The sequence below is a fragment of the Lobosporangium transversale genome, assembly GCF_002105155.1.
Source record: "Lobosporangium transversale strain NRRL 3116 chromosome Unknown BCR41scaffold_8, whole genome shotgun sequence".
Taxonomy (NCBI): Eukaryota; Fungi; Mortierellomycota; class Mortierellomycetes; order Mortierellales; family Mortierellaceae; genus Lobosporangium; species Lobosporangium transversale.
The window spans coordinates 362,786-383,563 of NW_019028986.1; the positions used below are offsets into that span (position 1 = coordinate 362,786).

The 20,778-nt window shown below is 40.8% G+C and overlaps 3 protein-coding genes across 3 annotated transcripts; 1 reads left to right on the forward strand and 2 right to left on the reverse strand.

Moving 5' to 3' along the window:
* Nucleotides 1–1,804: 1,804 nt before the first annotated feature.
* On the reverse strand, nt 1,805–3,356 carry BCR41DRAFT_348641 (Metallo-dependent phosphatase-like protein). Its single transcript, XM_022023330.1, has one exon. The coding sequence runs from the start codon at nt 3,190–3,192 to the stop codon at nt 1,912–1,914; it is 1,281 nt and encodes a 426-aa protein (XP_021883848.1). The 5' UTR covers nt 3,193–3,356; the 3' UTR covers nt 1,805–1,911.
* A 4,025-nt stretch (nt 3,357–7,381) lies between these two features.
* Nucleotides 7,382–9,983, reverse strand: BCR41DRAFT_348643 (hypothetical protein; the record flags this gene model as incomplete). Its single annotated transcript, XM_022023331.1, has 4 exons — nt 7,382–9,111; nt 9,204–9,257; nt 9,609–9,875; nt 9,941–9,983. Coding segments are annotated over 4 exons (2,094 nt in total), but the record flags the coding sequence as incomplete, so codon positions are not given.
* Nucleotides 9,984–16,942: 6,959 nt separating this feature from the next.
* BCR41DRAFT_235099 (hypothetical protein) lies at nt 16,943–20,688 on the forward strand. Its single transcript, XM_022020100.1, has 2 exons — nt 16,943–17,058; nt 17,209–20,688. The coding sequence occupies exon 2, from the start codon at nt 17,242–17,244 to the stop codon at nt 20,614–20,616; it is 3,375 nt and encodes a 1,124-aa protein (XP_021883850.1). The 5' UTR covers nt 16,943–17,058; nt 17,209–17,241; the 3' UTR covers nt 20,617–20,688.
* The last annotated feature ends 90 nt before the right edge of the window (nt 20,689–20,778 follow it).

Here is a 20,778-nt window from a genome sequence, read left to right on the forward strand (position 1 = left end):
ATATATATATTTTTTTTCATTGGTCCAATCCTCGTTTTCATTGCGCGTGATATGATTACAATTATTTTAAACGATTGACCAATGAAAGAAAGCGCCCCACTTTTGTGTAACGTTTCCTCGGAAATGGGTTCCATCATGTTCATGTTCATGATGGATTGAATAATATATATTCTATACACTGCCATAAAATAAAAAAAAAAATAAAAAAACTGAGCCAGCATTACCTTGATCGAGCGGCAAAACGGCAGTTTTCATATTTTTTTCTTTCTTGTTGTTGTGATCGAGGCTATGCCAAGACCGTACAGCCTGCATTATTATTGAAATAACTAATATTGATGTAAAATATCATAAAAGGGCCTTCCTCTCTCTGCTCTCTTGATCTAGTTTTATTATAACCTGAATCTCTTTGGCTATGGAACAATTCTTTGAAACTGGCGCTTAACGTGCATGTGATATATAACATATATATATGTTGGCTCAACAGCTTCCTTGATGATCTTACCGAGACACATTGAATTATAAAAGAAGTAAAAATAAACGTAGTCTCTGAAACCGTGTCTTTATTTTTTTTTTTTTTTTTTTTTTTATTTTTTCTTTTGCATTGGATATCGGACATCGGACACCGGACACCGGACACCAGACATCGGCAAAGTGGAAGCCGATTCAGCCAAAGTGATGAAGGCATAGAAAAAAAAAAAATGCGCACAAACGGCCAAAGAGTAGAAGCGCGAGATTAAAGGATCTCCTTTTTTTTTTTTTTTTTCCTTCTTCCCAATGGACAAAGTCACATCTTGCGGGCGTCAGAAAGCATTGATCTTATTGGAAAAACGTAAGCACAATATTTGATAGAGATACATATATATCAAAGTGAATGTGTCCTCTGCATGAAAAAGAAAAATAAAAAAAAGGGCGGATCTTCGTCAGCAATGCATGCAAGATGATGTCCTGGCTGGCTTGGGTGGAAAAACCCCAGACAATGCAAAAAAAAAAAAAAAAAAAAAAAGACGACTGTACATGTGGACTAAGAATCAAACTCAATTAGTATACTATTTTTTAGGGGGGAGAGAGGGGCAGAGCAGGGGGGAAGATTTGCTTTACTTTTTCTAATGACTTCACTTCAAGTTCAGTTAATCCGAAACCCTTTTTATTGACAATTGAAAAATAAGTGTGGGAAAAAGATATCTTGGCCTCCTTTAGCAGTCTTTTCTTTTTTTCTTTTTTTCTTTTTTTTTTATCAGCCAGTAGGTTAGCTTTTATGACATATTATCAGGGCGCATCCTCATCATGATAGTTATATACATCTAGTTCTTTAGATATGAATGAGAGAAAAGGTTGTTTTAGTTCGAGCTCTATAACCCTTCATATCACCACCATATCACCACCATAGTAACAAAATAAATATACCCAATATCCTTAGTCATCTCTTCCCAGTTTATTATGCAACGCGTATGTCAAGAAACTGATGAACTCTTCTTTTCTGACTTGATATGCCAATATGATTGTGCTTCTTTATTTTTAATCACAGCAGTTTGCACTACAAGACAATAGGGAAGGGTATGTTTAGAAACAGCAAAAAAATTAAAATGAATGAGAAAAGGTGGTATAATACTAGAACGGCTCTATGAAAAGATGCATATTTCTTATATGGATGCTATGATGTTACTGCTATTGTTGTTGTTGCTGTTGTTACTGTTGTTACTGTTGGTGCTGCCGTGTGGTATTTAATTGAGCGCAAAAGGCGTTAGAGATGGGAAGGGGGGGGGGGGGGGGGGGGGTGCAAAAAGGAAATAAAACAAATAAGGGAGAGAGGAATGTGGAGGGGAGGGTCCAAGCGGCTGTGCAACCTAGCGGCGTGGCTGAGTCAGATCGCCATGCATGTGAAATGCTTATCATTTCCATGTTTTGCAGAAATTAATCTTTTTTAGCAAACTCTGGGACTCCTGTGCAGCGCACTGACATTATTTCGCCTGTCTCAAGTACATAGCCGGTCAACTCACGTCCATAGATACATCCAGTGTCTATGCCCACTGATCGGTCCATCACATTAAGTGATCGTCCTGCATCATGGCCATAGACTACAAAAAAATCAAATCTCGAAGATGGCCTACGATGACCATGACGGCGACTGTACATCTGGTTGAACGCATGAGCCCAGCCTTGACCAAAACGCTTCTTACGTGCGGGTGTCCCGTCATCGAGCACGTTGCGCACATTGATCAGAACCCATGGTTGTTGACTCAAGATATCACGACGTGGGTCGATGCCAGCATGGACCACATGGGTAGGTAGATTGTGAATAGAGAGCTCCCTCGGCAATGTCAAAATAAGTGGACAGGAACGTAGGTAGTTGTACTGTGCTCGGGTCATGGCTCGAGCAAGGCGGTAATGCTCCGAGTTCTTGTCTAGGTCCCATGGGATCGCCACACCCGAGTGTCTATGATGGCGCTGGCGGATGAGATCATTGTCATCATCATCATCGTCAACAACGTCCTCCTCGGCTTCAAGGGCTTCACGTTCTTTTGGACTGAGGCTATCTAAATATCCACGCCACCGGATAACCTTATCATCGTGATTACCGCGCACACACTTGGCACCAACCTCAATGGCACGGTCGAGAAGTTCAAGCGACTGCGGTCCTTTTGAGATTAGATCGCCTGCCAAAATGATCACGTCCTTTTCGGCATCATACTTGTACTTTTCCATAAACTTGTTAAATTCCTTAAGGTTTCCGTGCGTGTCACCCAAGATGATAGTCCTTCGAACTTGTTTGGGTCGTTCGCTATATTGGATTTTATCATCCTTGTCGTCGTTATCATCACCACAATTGTCGCTAAAATGGATTTCTTCCTGGTAAATGTATTGAGCGTAGCGGTCAGAGGGAAGTGATTCCGGTGGCGTATTAGGCTCTTTCATGGTGAGATGAATTTGGTCAGCCTTATCTTCAATGAACGAGAACATTCCATCATTGTCGTCATTGTTGACGTTATCACGATTACGGTCCAAAGGATTGTCTAAAACGGTAATATACCGAGCACGAGAAATACATCCTGGAGGGCGGCCGTCCCTGGAGTTGTCTGGAAGCTTGGGCATTAGCTGCCAGACTGTAGCAGTGCTGAAGAGCAAAACAGTGATGACAATGACGAGAATTGCAACCTGCGTGACCACAGGTCGCACAGACGATGCGAGAGGCATGGGCTGTGTGGGAGGCTTGTTTTTAAAATTTTTAATAAAAGGTTGAAAATGAATGCGTTCCTTGAATGACACGAGTCGTTGTTTTAGAATGCTGGGTAAAGAGGAAGGAAAAAAGAAGAAGAAAAAGAAAAAAAGTATGAAAAGTGGTGAGAAAAGATAAATGAGGTGAGAAGTGAAAAAAAAAAAAAAAAAAAAAAAAAAGGTTTGTGTGGATTCGAAGAATCAAATGAGAATTCTCGACGTGTGAATGCCGAGAAAAAAAAAAAAAAAAAAAAAAAAAATCCTCAGGTGTGAATGTCAAGGGGGAGAAAATTCTTTGCTTGGTCAGCTTTGTCAAAGTGGAGAAGGGAGGAAGAAAAGGAGGGTGGGGTGGGCAATTTTTATTATTTTTTTTTTTTCGTGGTCGGTGTTATCTTTTTGTATCTTTTTTGTCTGTTGGTATTGTTCTTACTGTCGTTGTCAAAGTTGCCTATTGTTTATATAACTTGGTTTTCAGGGACCATCCCATAACATGGAGAGTGACGATGAGAGCCCACGGCAAATGGCGGTGACGGTCAGTAGTATATTTTTTTAGACTGAGAAGATAATAAGACAGATGATTTAGCACCGAAACCATGAATAAATGGATCCCGCTACTCTTTTTTTAAAAAACAACCGTTGCGGTTGATGGCAAAGAACAATTAATGAACTGCTATAATGTTATTTTATTACTCTATGTTTACTGTAGCTTACTACCATTCTTTTTTTTTTTTTTTTTTTTTTTTTTTTTGTTTCTGTTGAAGCTCCATGATGGGGCGGATACTAGATGAGATGGATAATGGACACATGAAAGGGGTTGATACTGACAAGCAGCACTAAAAAAGAAAAAAGCACATGAACTAATCAACTAAAGCACAAACAAAGAGGGGCGTTGAGGATAGGATGCGAAATGCTGATGATGTTGAAGCTTATCTCATATTTCTTCCTTCTGTTGGCATACACGTTCATTCCGCCCTAGCCAGTAGATAGGGATGATGCTGTAAGTGTTTGGTTGTGGCACTGTTCATCTAAGAGTCCTTTATGTTAATTCGAATGAAGAAACTAGAAAGTATATTGTGGTTTGTAAATAGAAAAAAGAGTACCCCAAGGTCGTAAACAGATCGTCGGCTGGACTTTGAAGGAGGGGAGAAAAGATTGACCGGGTAAAAAAAAAAAAAAAAAAAAAAAAAAAAGTCTACAGCAGCTGGAGATGAGAATCGTTCATGATCCAATGGTCTATGCGCATGTTCGAGTACTTGGCTCTCCTTGCTCAATCTCGTACCTCATCCGAGCCAAACAAATTTTCTATTTAGACGCTTTTGAAAAAAAAAAAAAAAAAAAAAAAAAAAAGGCTCGCAGATCATCTCTCCTGTTTATCAAAACAACATTTTCTCCCCCTCTTCCTCGGAGTTGGATTAGCCCTTGTGTATATTTCATGTACACACTTGTTCGAAGTAGGTTTTGAGCTTATGCCGCAGCTTAAGGATAATTTTATGTCCAGGACATGAAAGCTTTGTAGTTTTCTAATGCATGCATGACGCATCCATGCTAAGACTTTTCTTAGTCTATCAACTGTCAGTCAAAGGGAAAAGGCGAAGAAAGCACAATGATTTCATTTCCATCCATGAAGAAAGGGGGTAGGGAGATCAGAGAATCAAGAACCGCCGAGAGGCTTGTGCTCTTTGAATTGATTTCTCTGTCTTTCAGATCAATAATGAAAAATGATGCAGCTTACAATTGTACACAAATCTTCTCATACTTTCGCTTAAACTCTTGTTTACATTGTTGAGGAGGGTTGGGAAGTAATAAAAAAGATTTTCTTTTTGACACAAAATATATTCAAGCGGGCGTACAAACGAACATCAAGAACAACGAAATGAAATGAGCTCCATCTTTGTCTGAGTTTATTGTTTAAAGGCCAGTCTAGGCTACCATTTCGTGCCTAATTGATAATAAGAAAAAAGAGAAATGAAGTCCAATCTGATAATTAGTCAACTCTTTAATTATTGTTATCGTTTTTTTTATTATTATCAGGGGAAGACTATGTATATACTATACAAGTAGTCAGCAGTAGGATATAGTTCAATGCATGCCTATCAAGGATAAAATGAATAATGTACTGTTACATAAATATATACATACATGAAAGCTCGACAAAGAAGTAGTTGTCCTGTTGACCTTTTTTGTTGTTGTTGTTGTTGTTGTTGTTGTTGTTGCTGCTGCTGCTGCTCTGTTGTGCTCTGATGACGTTAAACATGAAGTACAGCGGATGATCAAAAGTACTCCGAGTACTAAAGCATACCATGCATCCATTACAAAGCGTGTGGCTCTGAAATGAAGGCTATCATCTCACACGAGCAAGCCGTTTGGTTTGACTGTTAATAAATATTGTGGCGTTAATTTTGTTTTGAAAAAAAAATTTTTTTTTAAAAGAGTAAAAAGCACCATTATTTCTCGTTTGATCACTTTTTCCTTCCTCTTCCTTCAAACCCTTTTCTTCTTCATCATCTCTACTGTTTCCCATTACTATCTCTTCAGGCTCTTTCTACTGTTATTTCTTTTGATCTAACCCCCCGTCTCATCTGATCTGTAAGTAAAATAAAAGAACACCATAACCTTTGACTATGATCTATGATTATCCCTTATTAAAAAAAAAAAAAAAAAAAAAAAAAAAAAAAAAAGAGAGAGAGAGAACGGGATCAATATATTTGAGGAAAGAGGAAAGAGTCGCGCACGATGAGACCCAAGCTGGCACCAGTCTAAGGCAATAACCGGTGATGATAAAGCTTATCAGAACTGTCAATACGCAGATGGTTCCTGACGCGACTCTTTTTATTATTTTCTGGATTCATATTTCATGGATCGAATGAGGACAAAATGACAAAAAAGGAAGAAGTTTTAAGAGCATTTGTATTTAAACTGCTTTATTTTTTTTTTCTTTTTGTTCACAGTTACATGTAGGTTCGAGGCAAGTGTTCATTATTGTTAAAAGGAATAATAGCAACAACAACAATAATGATAGTAGTAGCAATAAATATATGTTACATATTTTTATAAAATGATTATGAATGCTTTTTGGGTGGAGGAACACAATGCTCTGGCACCATTTTTCTTTTTTGTGTGGCTGATGCAGAATAGTGTACACTCCCCCTTCACTAAGGACGAGATGTCAAGGTTTTCTATAAATCTAAAACTATGATTGGCTAAGAGCACATTTCAATTGAAATTTTTTATATTTTCTATTCTATAGCTCTACCCTATTATCTTTCACCATATATATATACGTACGTGAAGAATCTCTTGACATTCTCAATTGACGCATTTGTCTAAAAAGGAAATTCTAGCCACCTCATTTGACCCACAAGTCAAATCAACTACACCATGGAAGACCAGCTATGCAATCAAACAAAACGAGTGGTCACCTCATTCTGTCTTTAAATGTAGGTGAGATATCCTCCATCATGCTACTGAGCTAATAATATATACTAACATACGATAGTGGCACACAGAATTCACAGGTGAAAATCATTAAACCGACAAACATAGTGGACTTTTTCAGGCGCCTTTGCAATGGTACCAAAATATTGTCATAGTGGCAACGCACTAGGCCGTGGAAGTGATGTCTTACTGACCACTTCAATCGGTGAAATCAGAGCAGATTTGGAAAACCAACAAGCACCGAACAGTCGCCTTAACAAGTGAGCGAGGATCTCTATGGCGCGCACGGGCCATGGGGCGACTTTTCAAATTCTTTTTATAAAGAAATCCAAAGTCGTCCCCGGCTAAACATTTCACCGAGGTGGAACAATGAAACGGATTCACAGTTTTGAACAGAACAGCTCCCATAGCTATGAATGAATGAATGGATACTTGAGTGGATTGACAATGGCGATTGAAATAGCGCCTTTTGTGATGCAGATGTATAATACAAGTCTTTTATTGACTGTCCAAAATTTCGAGTTGATTTAGGTGACTACGACATATAAGCCCGAAATAACTTCGACTTGAGTTCATTGAAGCATATTTGTCTGACTTGAGGATATTCGGTGACTTTGCCTGTGTGATTAGGAGGCTCTGCATTTTTATCAGCTTTATTTCCACCACAGATGTAGACAATTTGAAAGTCATTGCAGGGCTTTCCATCTCTTGTGACCGCAAACTTCTTGACAACCCTTTTATTCTCAATGCTTTCAGTCATAGTTGCTTGGTGAACACCACCAAATGCAGCATCCAAATATTCCTCAATCTGGCTCTTACCTGTGGCTTCCCTTTTCGAAAATGCCTTGTCAATGTATACTGAACCTGTTGGGTCGTTATGGACCGTGAACGAACTAACCGACACTTGGATGAACATGTAGCCCAATATAAAATCGAATCGTGCATACGAGCCTCCGTTTATCAGGATCTTTTTGCCATCTTCTCCTATAGTTTCAAGCATCCTTGGTGGCGTTCCTATTAGCTCGTATCCCGAGATATTGAAAATAATATCCATCTTGTATTTGCCTGCAAGATCCGTTGACTGGAATGTATGAGACTCTCCTCTAATAAGCTCCCGAAATAGGGCCTCTTGAAAGTGGTTCCCATTTAAATAACCAGAAGCAAGTGCACGTCGAAGAGCGTCTGGCAATGGGATGGCTTTGTATAAATCCAATATCGCTTTTAGTGCAGGGTGATTAATGGGACGATATTCAGGCTCATTGTTCTCATTATTCGTCTGATAAACCATCCCTGTATCAAGGAACTCCCATCCAAAAGATCCACATTGTGCGTCCTTACGTCCAGGTAAGAACATTTTTGTCAGCGCTAGGATAGTTATATCCTTCCGGAATCCTTGGAGCGCGTCGAAATAAGTTGATGCCGCATTGGAATAGAAATCGAAGCATGCTTTGTTGTGTGCTATTAAGCCGCTGTCGATCTGCTCCACCGTGAGCTGTTCTCCTTTTATGCGTTTTATTGAATCAATCAAGCTGACCAAATCGTCCGGTACTCGGTTGGTAAACCCAATAACAGTGTTCTTACGACTCTCGAGATTCCTTTGAGTTGTCAAGTCGAGGTGAGCAATGACAATTTTAAATAGTTTTTCGAACGTGTCTGGCGACAAAGGCCCGACATAAACGAGATAAAAGTCTGGGTCCCTGAGCATAGTCCTTTCAAACTTGCCATGCGCAGTGCCCGTAAACACAACACATACTCCACCACCATTTGTCATCCAAGTGTTGAAGTTACCCAGAGGAGCCAAGTCAAGAAACCTCTCTGTTGCTGCTTTGTCGCCAGAAACCAAAGAACCATGCTCATCGACGATGAAGAGGGTCTTTTGAAGTCCTCGTCGGAATAAGCGTATTATATGCCTAGCAACAGCTGAAACAAGTGATTTCTTGCTTTCAAGGTTTGCCATGATGGAGAGAACTTCTACAGTCAAGATATCCTTATTGAGATCTAGGAAGCTCTGACAAATCATTGATGATGCGTCATCTTCTTCTGAACATTCAGCAAGATCCCTTGCGTCAGCGATGTAAAGAACTGGCCAGCCGTGAGCATATGCCTTAGCGGCAAGAAACCAAGTTATATAGGACTTCCCGACTCCCATGGGGCCAGACAAACATTTTGTATACGGAAACTTAGACTCGGTCATCGCTTCCCATAATTCCATCATCTGCTCGGTAACAAGGAGCTTCTGACTAGCTAATCCAAAGAACTTTGGGCTACGACCAAGGCTTTTTATCTCGACCTCTTCGCCCACCTTAACATCCTTCAGTGATGAGAAGTTCAAGCGACTTTCCGGCTGGAAGTCGGTACTATTGAGCATATCTGTCATGAACTTGGGTAGAGATACTGTTTGCCCATTGGTTAAAGTATAAACTTCTCGGGGTTCCGAGGGGCGAAGGCGCTTAGTAGAGTGCTCTTTGAGCATATAAGAATAGCGAGACTGACGTGAGTATGAAATAAACAAACTTTCTCAAGAATCATCAAAACTATGAGTGGGATGAACTCACCTTCTGAATCTCCGTCTTCTGTGTCTTCTAGGTTCCTTTTTGGACTTCTTGGGGCTGTTTAAAATCCATGCAATAAATAAACAAGAGGATAGTTAGATAGGGCCTTGATAAAAGTACTTGTATGCGATAGGGCAGTGGGGAGCCGAAATAAGCTCAAATAAAAAGACTCGCGAGAGGACAGTGAGAGTCAGAGTATAGGCACGAACCATGGGGCGATTTTTCAAATTCTTTTTATAAAGAAATCCAAAGCCGCCCCTGGTTAGATAGTTTAGCCATGATACATCTCAAACATAAAGAGCTGTTTTTGAATTACATCAAGTCAAATCAATGACGTCATGAATGACAATAAGCTTCGTCAATTAAAAATATCAACAGCCATCAGTCCATCAAGAGCTAAATACATACCTGGCGGCGGCAGCTTGACAATGATGTGAATGCAACCTTTTGCTGCACCTTTTGGAAAATAAGTGCTGAGTTCTTCAAGTTCATCGAGCACTACAAGCGATTCTTCGGATAATGTTTCCAATCCTTTCTTCGTTGTGCCGCCGGGGATGAGCTTGAGAGTGAGCTTCTCCGGTGGGATATCACCAAATCTAGCAGGCGAATAGATGGCTTGCTTGAGTTCATCAACTGAACGATTGGAAAGAATGTTTACAGAAAAAGGCGCTGCTTCTCCATCCAATAAATCTTTAGGTTGGTTGGCTCTTTCTCAACCTCTCTTTCTCTTTCAATCGAACCACGTCTAGATGGACCATTTGGTGTTGTTGTTCCGCTTCCCATTGTGATTTCAAAACTGTTTAAAAACAAGGGCGTAAATGGACGGAGGACAGAAAACAGGAAAAGTTTGATCAAAATGTTAAGTATGGTAAGTCAGTAGCAGGATGGTTCAAAATTGTGACAATGGAGATGAAGATGGAGGAAAAGAAAAAAAGAAAAAAAGAAAAAAAGAAAAAAAGAAAAAAAAAAAAAAGGAAAGGAAAGGAAAGGAAAGGCAATGAATGAAGGCTTGGAATAAATGAAAAAGGAAGAGGAGAAGATATGTGAAAGGAGCAAAACTGGGGAGAAATAAGAAAAAAGTGAAAAGAGGAGAGTGCAAAAATGAAGTGAAGCAAGTTAAAGAAAGGAGCGACAATTGATAAATTTGTTCCTTTATTTCATGGTTGGGCTATGCTGTGTGTGTTTTTCTTGTTGCACAAGACGCCATGCGATTAAAGATTAAATTGGCCTCCAAGTGTGACGTAACATGTATTATTTAAATACACAAACACTATTCATTCTCTTTAACTCTCTTGTTTTCACCACACAATCGAAAGTATGCACACATTCACCCTACATTCATCCCACTATGTACAAGTCAAATACTCCCTCATTCCAAGAACAAGAAGCTGTTACTGATATTGTAAGTGTTCAAACGCGAATAATAATTTTTTTGTATCAGTGCTTTCTTGGTGATATCTAAGCAAAATTATGCTTTGGAGAAAACCCTTGACGCGTCAAACTTTAGGAAGGATGGGGAGAATGACAGCAAAGAAAGAAAAGATGGCAATGAAGAAAAAGAGGAGGATGATCAAGTAGATATCCCAGCAATTATATTAGTTGCCCCATAAAGTCTAGTTCATTGCTTGAGAGTAATAAAGAAAAAACTTGGCATTTGGACGTTAAGAATGGACTCAATAATATTGGTTTTGTGCAAGCCTGAGGGCGAAGTTCATGTGCACATGCACACGCCGAAAGGCAAACGTGGCATGCTCCTGCAGACACTTCTCTGGGACCAAACGTGACATTTTGGCTGGAGGTCTAAGTTGAACACACCACAGGAAAGGCTCTTTTTTTTTTTTTTTTTTTTATTTCCAAGTCATTTACACCACAGGGAGCTTTTTTTTTTTAAGATGAGAATGATGGGAGGTAAATTTCGTAATGAATAAATGAGGTTGTGAAATGAGAGCAAGAAAAACAATAGCATGCTTCACATGTAGGCCATTTTCTTGTGATCTGCAAACTTTGTTTAACAAAATAAAAGCCTTTCCTGCGACTTAAGAAATTTTTTTAAGCCAAAATGTCAAGTCCCAGCCTGTGAGAGAGAAGAGCAAGCCACATTTGGCTTCCAGCACGTGCATGTGCACATGAACTTCGTCCTCAGGCTGGTGACGAGCCTAGTGAACCCATCTGATACTGTATAAACACCTGAACACTGCCACATGCTATTGACTACTCCACGTCCCTTAAACAATATTCTTAGCACATGTAAATAGTAACAATCAAAGGTGATCTTAGGTGGAATCGGAGGTCAAAGGATGGTTTATTTAGCTATAACGTAGTGGACTATTTATACTGATAATTAACACTGAGTTGTGGCTCGGGGTGCGCGTGATAGTGGAGCCTTCCTCAAAGGTTTGAGCCCAACATTGTATAACACGTTTGCAGAACTTTTGCAAGGGATGTGTCAATGGAGGCATTATTTGCCTCATGGTTTGAGGATTAGTGTTGCATATTTCACAGTACACGCGTCACATAAAAATTAATATGTGTGCTCATGTAAAAGTAATATACATTTTATGTAAACAAGACATGTATTTTATATGAGAAATAATAGATCTAGTGCCAGCTTCATTTCAGAAAGCAACTTCCTTTATCAAGGAGCTTTTGAGTGATGCCTGGGAGCTTCACCTCCACTATGAGTAGAGGCAGATCGTTGGCCATAACCAAGTTATCTGCTCTAAAGCGCTCCTTATAGTATTTCGCCGTTGGGAATTCGTAATCGCTGGAAGCGGAGGCGTGTTATACCAAGAGTGAAGAAACAACATGTGAATATCCCGCAGAAATGAACGAAGAACAAAGAACTGACAGGTCTACTACTCACCAGAATCCCCATGTCGACGTGATGGCATAGAGGTAGGGCCTGACGTAGAGCATGCTGTACGTCAGCTCGTTTAGTTTGCGAGGCGACTTCCAAAACAATGCGTCCTCGCCAAGCTTGGTGAAAATACTCAAGAGCATTTCACTTGCTCCTTCCCAACCCTCTTTGAGACAGGCGTTGTACTCGGGAGCAGAGTTTGACGCTGCTTTCTCCATGCAGAATTTGGAAAAAGCCAAATCCCGCTCACTCAAGGCTACGGTCGTTGTAGCCTTGAAAAAGTGGCTAAGGATCATACCATGCCTGTCTTTTGGACAATACTTTTCCATAATTCTTTTGTAAAAATGAAGTTTATGGAGCTTGAAATCACAGTAAGAATTGTATTAGCGTCACGACCTTCGGTGTATTCTCAAGCAATGAAATAAATGGTTGTAAAAAGCACTCACAGAATATCATGTGAAGAGAGGAGCGTTCCCTGGCGCTGTTCCTCAAGTTTAACGAGCTCTTCTCGTACCTCCATGAGGAGAGAAGACACGTCGAAACCTCCTTTCAAGACCAATCTATCCGTGACCTGGCTACTCCTCTCGCCTTCCCCAGTGAGGCGGTTGACAGGCTCAGACTTTTTAGTCTTGTCAGACTCGTTAGACTAGTTGTTATTATTTTATTAATATTGGAATCATTAGTCAAATCGGATCAATTCGTTGGTTCAACGTTAATTTATTCGATACATACCCCCTCCAGGTAACCTCTGATTTTTCTTGTTTTTATGTCTACAAGTAGCTCTCCTTGTAAATCATATTCTCGACCGAATCGTTATTTTTTGGTCGCGTCATCTTCTTGATCCTTGTAATAATGTTGCCGAAGCTTTTAGCACTACGGCCCATACAGTTTTCTTTGGCGATCCATTCGACGAAATGGAAAATGGTAAGATCCTTTGGGCTTGGTCATTCGCCAATTGGAAATTGGCATACCATGCTTTCGAAAATGAATGAGTTGATGGCCATTTTGTCTGAAGAGGTTTAATAAAGTGGTGCGGAAGTTTTTTTAAAAGTGTTACGAAGATGAGAGTGACAAAACTCGGCTTGTTGCTTAAGACAATGTCTTGCCCCTGGGACAATATGAGCGGAACTAGGAAATCAAATGTTCAGGAGGAGCGAGGCTGGAGCAGTGCATCTACAGGCTATGTTGATGTCGGTAGAAACGGACCGAGGGTGAAGTCGGCATTGAATCAACGTTTTCATCTATTTCCTCGGGAGCTAAGAGTCGGTATGCCGGCATCGGATCAACGTGCTCTTGAAGCTAACTGATTGTTAGTTTATTTATTGGAATATGTCTTGGATAGGAATTGTGAAGAAAGAAAACCAACAAAAAGACCTAAACTAAGTTATTTATACTAAAAATTTCCTATATCGCCATCTTCCATTGGCTCAATTAAGGGCCTCTGGCGGCGCCAGCCCCGAAAAGTCTGTCGAATGTGGCCTCAGAAAAATCAACCGGAGGGAAAATTTGTTCCAGCCCTTCATCCACCTCAGCCGTCTCAGAAATCTGACTGCGAGTTTCTTGCATGTATCTGTGGGCAAAACTAAGGGTTTTTTTCCAGGCAGAAACGAAAGTTTTGACTTGAACATTGCGGAAGAGCTCCTTCAGCATCTGGATAAGCTGATCGGCAGTCATCGATCCGGTTATTTTGTAAGCCACCCAGTTTTTTACAACACCCCAGATTAACTCAATAGGCTGGAGCTCGCAATGATATGGAGGAGTCCTCATAATCCAAACTGCATGAACTTTATTCAGCCTTTTCTAAAGTCAAAAGAAGGCCGCATCCAATCCTTGCGTATATTCCCTTCCCGCTCTATGATGTTTGTTGGTACAATATTCGTCAAAGGCAGGGTGACCTCCGCATTGACTTTTTCACTCATCTCCTCGAGAATTTCCTTAATGATAAGCAAATAGAAATATTAGTTCTCTCAGTGATACAATGACTGTAGCTAACATAAACCTGACAAATCAATGAAATACATACCCGTGCTTTTAGTAAGATATTTAGACCCTCCTCAATGTATCGGAAAGTCGTGTTGTCTCTTGGAAAAGTAAACTTCCCTATTTCCTTTACAATATAGAGGGCTTCATACTCCAAACTAAGCACGAAAAATTCCATCATGCCCTCTGAAGTCGTAAAGACGGTGTGTTTTATTGTTATTAGTAAATGTGCATGGAGAATCAAGGCATAACATCAAGTTTTAAAGATTTTACTCTTACCTTGCACTAGAATCCCATGAACTTTGGGCTTCGTCGCGCCATTGACGAGGAGCAAATCTAGCGCAAGCTTCTGAAGGTGAAATAGCTTTCTTTTATCACTCTTCAGAAGGGCGAGAGAAGAGTTGTCACGTTTGCCTTCAGACACCATGGTGACCAGCCCTTAAACTGACCATTGCTCGTCCGGGAAAAGGGTCTGTGTGTAATAGGAAGGAACGGGCACCTTCATTGCTCTAAGGTACAGCAAGGAGAGCTTTGTTCAGGGGCTGACAATTAAATACAGCAAAAACCAGGTTGATTTGACGAAAAAAAGACTTACGCCTGGGAACTGGACTCTGGATGCACATCACCGAAAACCGCACGTAAAATTGGATTTACAATGCAGCATCATAGTGAGAGTTTCGGCAGTCATCAATCCAAGAGTGTTGTATGCCACCATATTCTTAATGACCCCCCAAATAATCTCGATGGGTTGAAGCTCGCAATGGTAAGGTGGGGTCTTCATGATCCAGTGGTCACCATTTTCAAATGCGATATCCCGAACAGTGTACCTCGGTTGATGCTCGATCGTTTTGAGATACTCAAGAAGCTCCCGCTTTGTTGGTTCAATGCCATCCCCTCGCGTACTTGATGGTATTTCTATGTCATGAGATCTCAGCCAATTTATAATCTCAGCCTTGCGGTTAAGGCTGGTTGGTTTCTTGTCCGGTGAATGGAAATGGTATTTGGTACCATCCATATGAATGAATGTCAGCTGGTTATTGCTTTGTTGTGTCAATTTGAAGTGGCTTAAGTCAGATGATACTCAGTATATGACTCTGCATGTAGAGAAAGCCTTGCAGATAGCGAACTCTTAGAGGGACAGTCCATTTCGATTGGAGCCTACAATTTTTTTTTATTCAATTATTTTCTCGTTTCTGGCCTCCAATTCAATCAATATATTTTTACAATATGTGCATGACCAAATGACGAGGACAATATTGTAAGATTTAAAGGAACTTTTTTACTTTTCGACGCACCTAAACACATTATTCACACATACACAAGATTAAATACACCCATTCGGGCGCTTTCATCTGTCTTTTTTTTTTTTTTTTTTTTTTTTTTTCTTCAGAGATCAGGCCAGATTAGGTTAAAACTAAGCTTCATCTGATAACAAATTTCCTTCAATTGCATGCTGAGACATGCAGATAGGGATTAGTGGATATATTGTAAAGGTGTAAGCAAATATAGGAATATTGTAATAAATCCTTTAATTGCATGTCTCACCAGTAACAGTTCAGTTTGAAGTGAATTGGGATCGAACATCTGGATCTTCTTTTTAGTTGTTTATCCAGACCTTCTTCCAGCCCATGATATTAAAATTACATTTCATTGAGATTTTTACATGATGATAGTATTACGCAAAAATGTCGCGTAAAAGAATCGAGGATTGAAGATGATAGTAAGGAGGAACATAAAACAGAAGGAAGTCTTGCTTATTGACTCTGCTCAAATGATAGGACATTTATATAAATTAGTAAAATATTAATCCATCTTCTATAATATTTATATGAATATTCATACGCTATCTACACTATCTACACATGAATGATATATATACATTTCGCTGCGTTTTTTTTTTTTTTTTTTTGAAGGCGTCAATGGAATATCAACTGTTGGTTATTGGATAAAGAGCAGCTCAATTTTCTTGACAATTCGACAAGGTTGACAATGTTGTGTTGCCTTCTATTACTGTATGAGAAATTTTCATCATGGTCATTGCCAAAAGCTCAAACACATCCGTCATTGGTCAGGAGAGAAATTAAATTAATGAGGAAAGGGTCAGTAAATTTTTTTTCCGTAAGCGATGAGTGTGTCAGAAAGGGGGAAGGTAAATAAAAAACCAATTTATTAGTTATCGATCAGAAACACATCCATGCCACGGACAGGGAGCATAAAAATCCCCTAGACCCCCCTAGGACAATTCAAAGATCTAGTGAAAAAAAAAAAAAAAAAAAAAAAAAAACTTGTTGCACACAACATCAATCGTAAATCCTTCTTCATGTGGCAAATGGACACAAGGTTGCTCGAGTGTGAGAATGTGTGTGTACGAAATGAAGTGTACAGTTGACAGTAAGATATCTCAGAAAAGGAGATGAAGAGAGAGATGATGCTGGGCATGAATTTCATAAAAGATGTTGCCTGTTTGAATTACCGCTTTACTGACCCTGACTAATCCAAACCTGACAGCAACAATTGTTTTCCCAAAGGGTACGATCCCATCCCTGATACTTTTTATCTCCTCCTCATCCCTCTCCTTCTCCTTCTTTCTCTCTTTCTTCCTCTAAACTTACACTCCCACACTCTCACACCTCCCTTTATCGTTAAAGCAAGACACCTTTTTTTTTTTTTCTTTTTTGAGGAATTAGCCGTTGGAATAAAAAGAGCTTTTTTAGATATTATTTTGCTTGTTGCTCATTGGAAGGACAGGTTCTAGCCTTTTTTTAGTCCAAGTCTCAATCCAATAATCAACCTCTTCACTCTTTACTCTTCATTCTTTACTCCCTTCTCTTCACACTTACACTCCTTCGCTCGACTCTTTCACACTCACACCCTCACATCTTCACATCCTCACACTCGTCTCCTCACTCTCAACACAATCGCTACCTACACACACTTACAACAGATACAGGCAACAGCAACAGCAATAGCAAGCAACAGCAACAGCAGCAACAGCAACAGCTACAACAAAAAGACTCGCTGGTAAGCCTTCACAATTTTAAATTCATTTCGCATTTGTCCATTGTTGGAGAAAGGATGTGTGTGTGTGCAAAGTTTTTTTTTTTTTTTTTTTTTTTATATTTATATTTATAGGGCTTACTATAACATTGCCTTCTAATCAACTTCCAATAGACGCATTCTACCATTGAATTATAAATTGCAGTCATGGTTGCAGAAGATCAACATCTCTTGTTGCTCGATGGAGCTGATGACTGGGATGAGTTTGAACAACGAGTCGAAGAGTCCTTAGCGGCCGATAAACAACAACAACAACAACAGGGCAACATTACATTACCAGTCTTGGGCATGATTTGCATGTCTTGTGTGAACGCCATTACATCTGTTCTCTCAACTTCACCTGGTATTCTTAAAGTCCAAGTCTCATTGAAACAAGAGCAGGCCCAAGTTGAATATGATCCTGTTCAGATTTCGCCTGCTATGATCAAAGAAGCTATCGAGGATTGTGGATTTGACGTACCGTTTGATACCAGTTCTCTTCCTTCTACAATCTCATCAACAACACCCATATCTGCTATCAACAACAATAACAGTTATGTTGCATCACCAAAAACACCTATTCCAAACGTCCGGGTCACTTCCTCTTTTTCTCCTTCATCATCAAAACATCCCTTGACAACAACAACAACAACAGTGGCATTAGTATCCCATGCGACCTTATCAGAAGCGATCGATCAATCATCTAATCCATCAACATCAACAAAAATCAAAACTGCTCAATTGTCTGTTCAAGGTATGACCTGTGCGTCCTGCGTGGCTTCGATCGAAAAATCTCTCAAAAATACACCTGGCCTTGTATCGATTAAAGTAGCTCTTCTGGCCGAACGGGCGACTATTGAATATATTGAGGGTCAGACAACACCTCGAGAAATTGCTGATATGATTGATGACATTGGGTTTGAAGCAACTCCTATTGCTGAGCAACGGACCAATACAGTTGATCTTCAGATCTTTGGTATGACCTGTGCATCCTGTGTGAACACGATCGAAGGAGAGCTTCGCAAGATGCCTGGAATCCTATCTGCCTCTGTCAGTTTGACTCTTCAGGCTGCCAAGATTGAATATGACAACACTGTCTTGGGTGTCCGAGATATTGTCGAGAGGATCGAGGATATGGGATTTGATGCTCTGCTGGCAGAGCGATCTCATAATGCACAGCTCGAGTCTCTTGGAAGGACCAAAGAAATCAACGAATGGCGACGGGCCTTGTTTGCAAGTCTCACCTTTGCAGTCCCGGTCTTTATCATCTCCATGATCTTGCCAATGTTTAGCTGGGGCCTGTCCTTATATAATATCCCAGTACTGTTTAACCTAGTCCTTGGAGATGTCTTGGCTTGTATCTTGACCATTCCTGTACAATTTGGTGTCGGACGACGATTCATGGTGAGCGCATACAAGTCAATCAAGCATGGTGTGGCCACCATGGACGTCTTGGTCTCGTTGGGCACCCTCTCTGCGTTTACATTCTCCAGTTTCTCGATGATTTACTCCATGTTTGATACTGCACACAAGGCCACAGTTTTCTTTGATACGTCCAGCATGTTGATCGCATTCGTGACATTTGGTCGGTACTTGGAGAACATGGCCAAGGGTAAGACCTCGGTAGCTCTTTCCAAACTCATGTGCTTGACTCCATCCACCTGCACCATCTACGTATTGGATCCCAAGACTGGTGAGCGTATCTCTGAGAAACAAATTCCATCTGAATTGGTCCAAAAGGGTGATTTGATCAAGATTGTCCCAGGAGACAAGATCCCAACAGACGGAGTAGTAGTCTCGGGTGAGTCGACCGTGGATGAGAGCATGGTTACAGGAGAGGCCGAGCCTATCAACAAGCATGTGGGATCTATGGTTATTGGAGGCACTGTGAACGGCCTTGGAGCCTTTGATATGGAGGCCGTTCGAGTTGGGTCCGAGACTGCATTGGCTCAGATTGTGCAGTTAGTGGAGGATGCACAGACGTCAAAAGCACCGATTCAAGCGTATGCGGACATGATCTCAGGATACTTTGTCCCTGCAATCATTTTTTTAGCTGCGTTAACGTTTGTGGTCTGGATGATCGTCTCACATACGATGGTCCCAGCTCAGCTGCCAGAAATGTTTATGATGGAATCATCCAAGTTTGTGGCCTGTCTCAAGTTATGCATCTCAGTCATTGTAGTCGCTTGCCCCTGTGCGCTAGGTCTGTCAACACCGACGGCAGTCATGGTTGGAACTGGGGTTGGTGCGCAAAATGGAATCCTAATCAAGAGTGGTGTTGCATTGGAGGCGGCTCATAAGATCACAAAAGTTGTGTTTGACAAGACTGGTACCTTGACCCTTGGGAAATTGGAAGTAGCCAGCTGGAGCATTCAAAAGCCGACAGCTGCAACTACTGGACCATTAACTCCATCTCCTTCTTCTTCTGCAGTCTCTTCTTTGGATTCTTTGACGGACGAGGAGTTGTTGACGATCATTGGTTCTGCAGAGTCAGTATCTGAGCATCCACTGGGTCGTGCGATCGGACTCTATGCGCAGACACAGCTGAATGTGGCTACTTTTAATGCTACTGTCTCTCATTTCGCCGCCAGTACCGGCAAGGGCATCGCGTGCACAGTCACATTACCATCTCTTAAGGAATATCATGTCGTGGTCGGAAACAAATCTTGGCTTCATGATCGTCAGATTCAATTGCCTGCTAGTCTTGCAGCAGATCAAACACACCAAGAACGTGCGGGTCGTACAACTGTCTTGGTCAGCATTAATGATATCTTTGTCGGATTCATTTCATTGTCAGACAAGATCAAACCTGAGGCAGCCAAGACAGTTGCAAAGTTACAGCAGATGGGTATTCAAGTGGCGATGGTCACAGGTGATCAGCCCTTGGTCGCTCAAGTGATTGCATCTGAGTGTGGTATTCAAGAAGTGCATGCAGGTGTTTCTCCCAATGGGAAGACTACGATCGTTTCGACATTACAATCTCAGGGTCATCGTGTGGCCATGGTTGGAGATGGTATCAATGACTCTCCTGCACTTGCACAATCAGATTTGGGCATTGCATTGGTTTCAGGTACAGATATTGCGATGGAGGCTGCAGATATGGTCCTGATGCGCGGGGATTTGACAGATGTAGTTGCTGCGATTGACCTGTGCAGAACCATCTTTAGACGAATCCGGTATAACTTTGGCTGGGCTTGTGTGTACAACATCTTGGGTGTTCCTGTGGCCATGGGTGTGTTTTTGCCTTGGGGCTATCATCTCCATCCAATGGTGGCAGGTCTGATGATGGCCTTCTCAAGTGTTAGCGTCGTCTTCTCAAGTCTGTTGCTGAAGCGGTGGGAGAGACCCTGTGTCAAGGATGCGTCCGAGTTGGCAAGAGAGCAAGCAATCCGTGAACAGTTGAGGACCAAGAAGCAGGCTTTTATCCGTGAACAATGGAAAGTCAAATTTGGAGGAGTCCCTTCCTCCAAGGGCGGCAGTGGCGGTTACATGCGCGTTGGAACTGATGAAAACGAGGAGAATGAGTTGGATCAGTTTGTTTGAAAAAAAAAAAAAAAAGAAACATCTGTAATTATTTAACACACATACCCACTACCATAAAAAAATAAATTATACAAATTTTACTTGAATGTTTGGGCTTTATTATTACATGTACAAGTCAATATCTGCACATTTACAAACAATAGTATAACTCAGTAAGAAAAA

Coding starts and splice junctions, on each gene's coding strand:
- BCR41DRAFT_348641 (XM_022023330.1), bottom strand. CDS start 3,192: ATGCCTCTCGCATCGTCTGTGCGACCTGTGGTCACGCAGGTTGCAATT.
- BCR41DRAFT_235099 (XM_022020100.1), top strand. CDS start 17,242: ATGGTTGCAGAAGATCAACATCTCTTGTTGCTCGATGGAGCTGATGAC.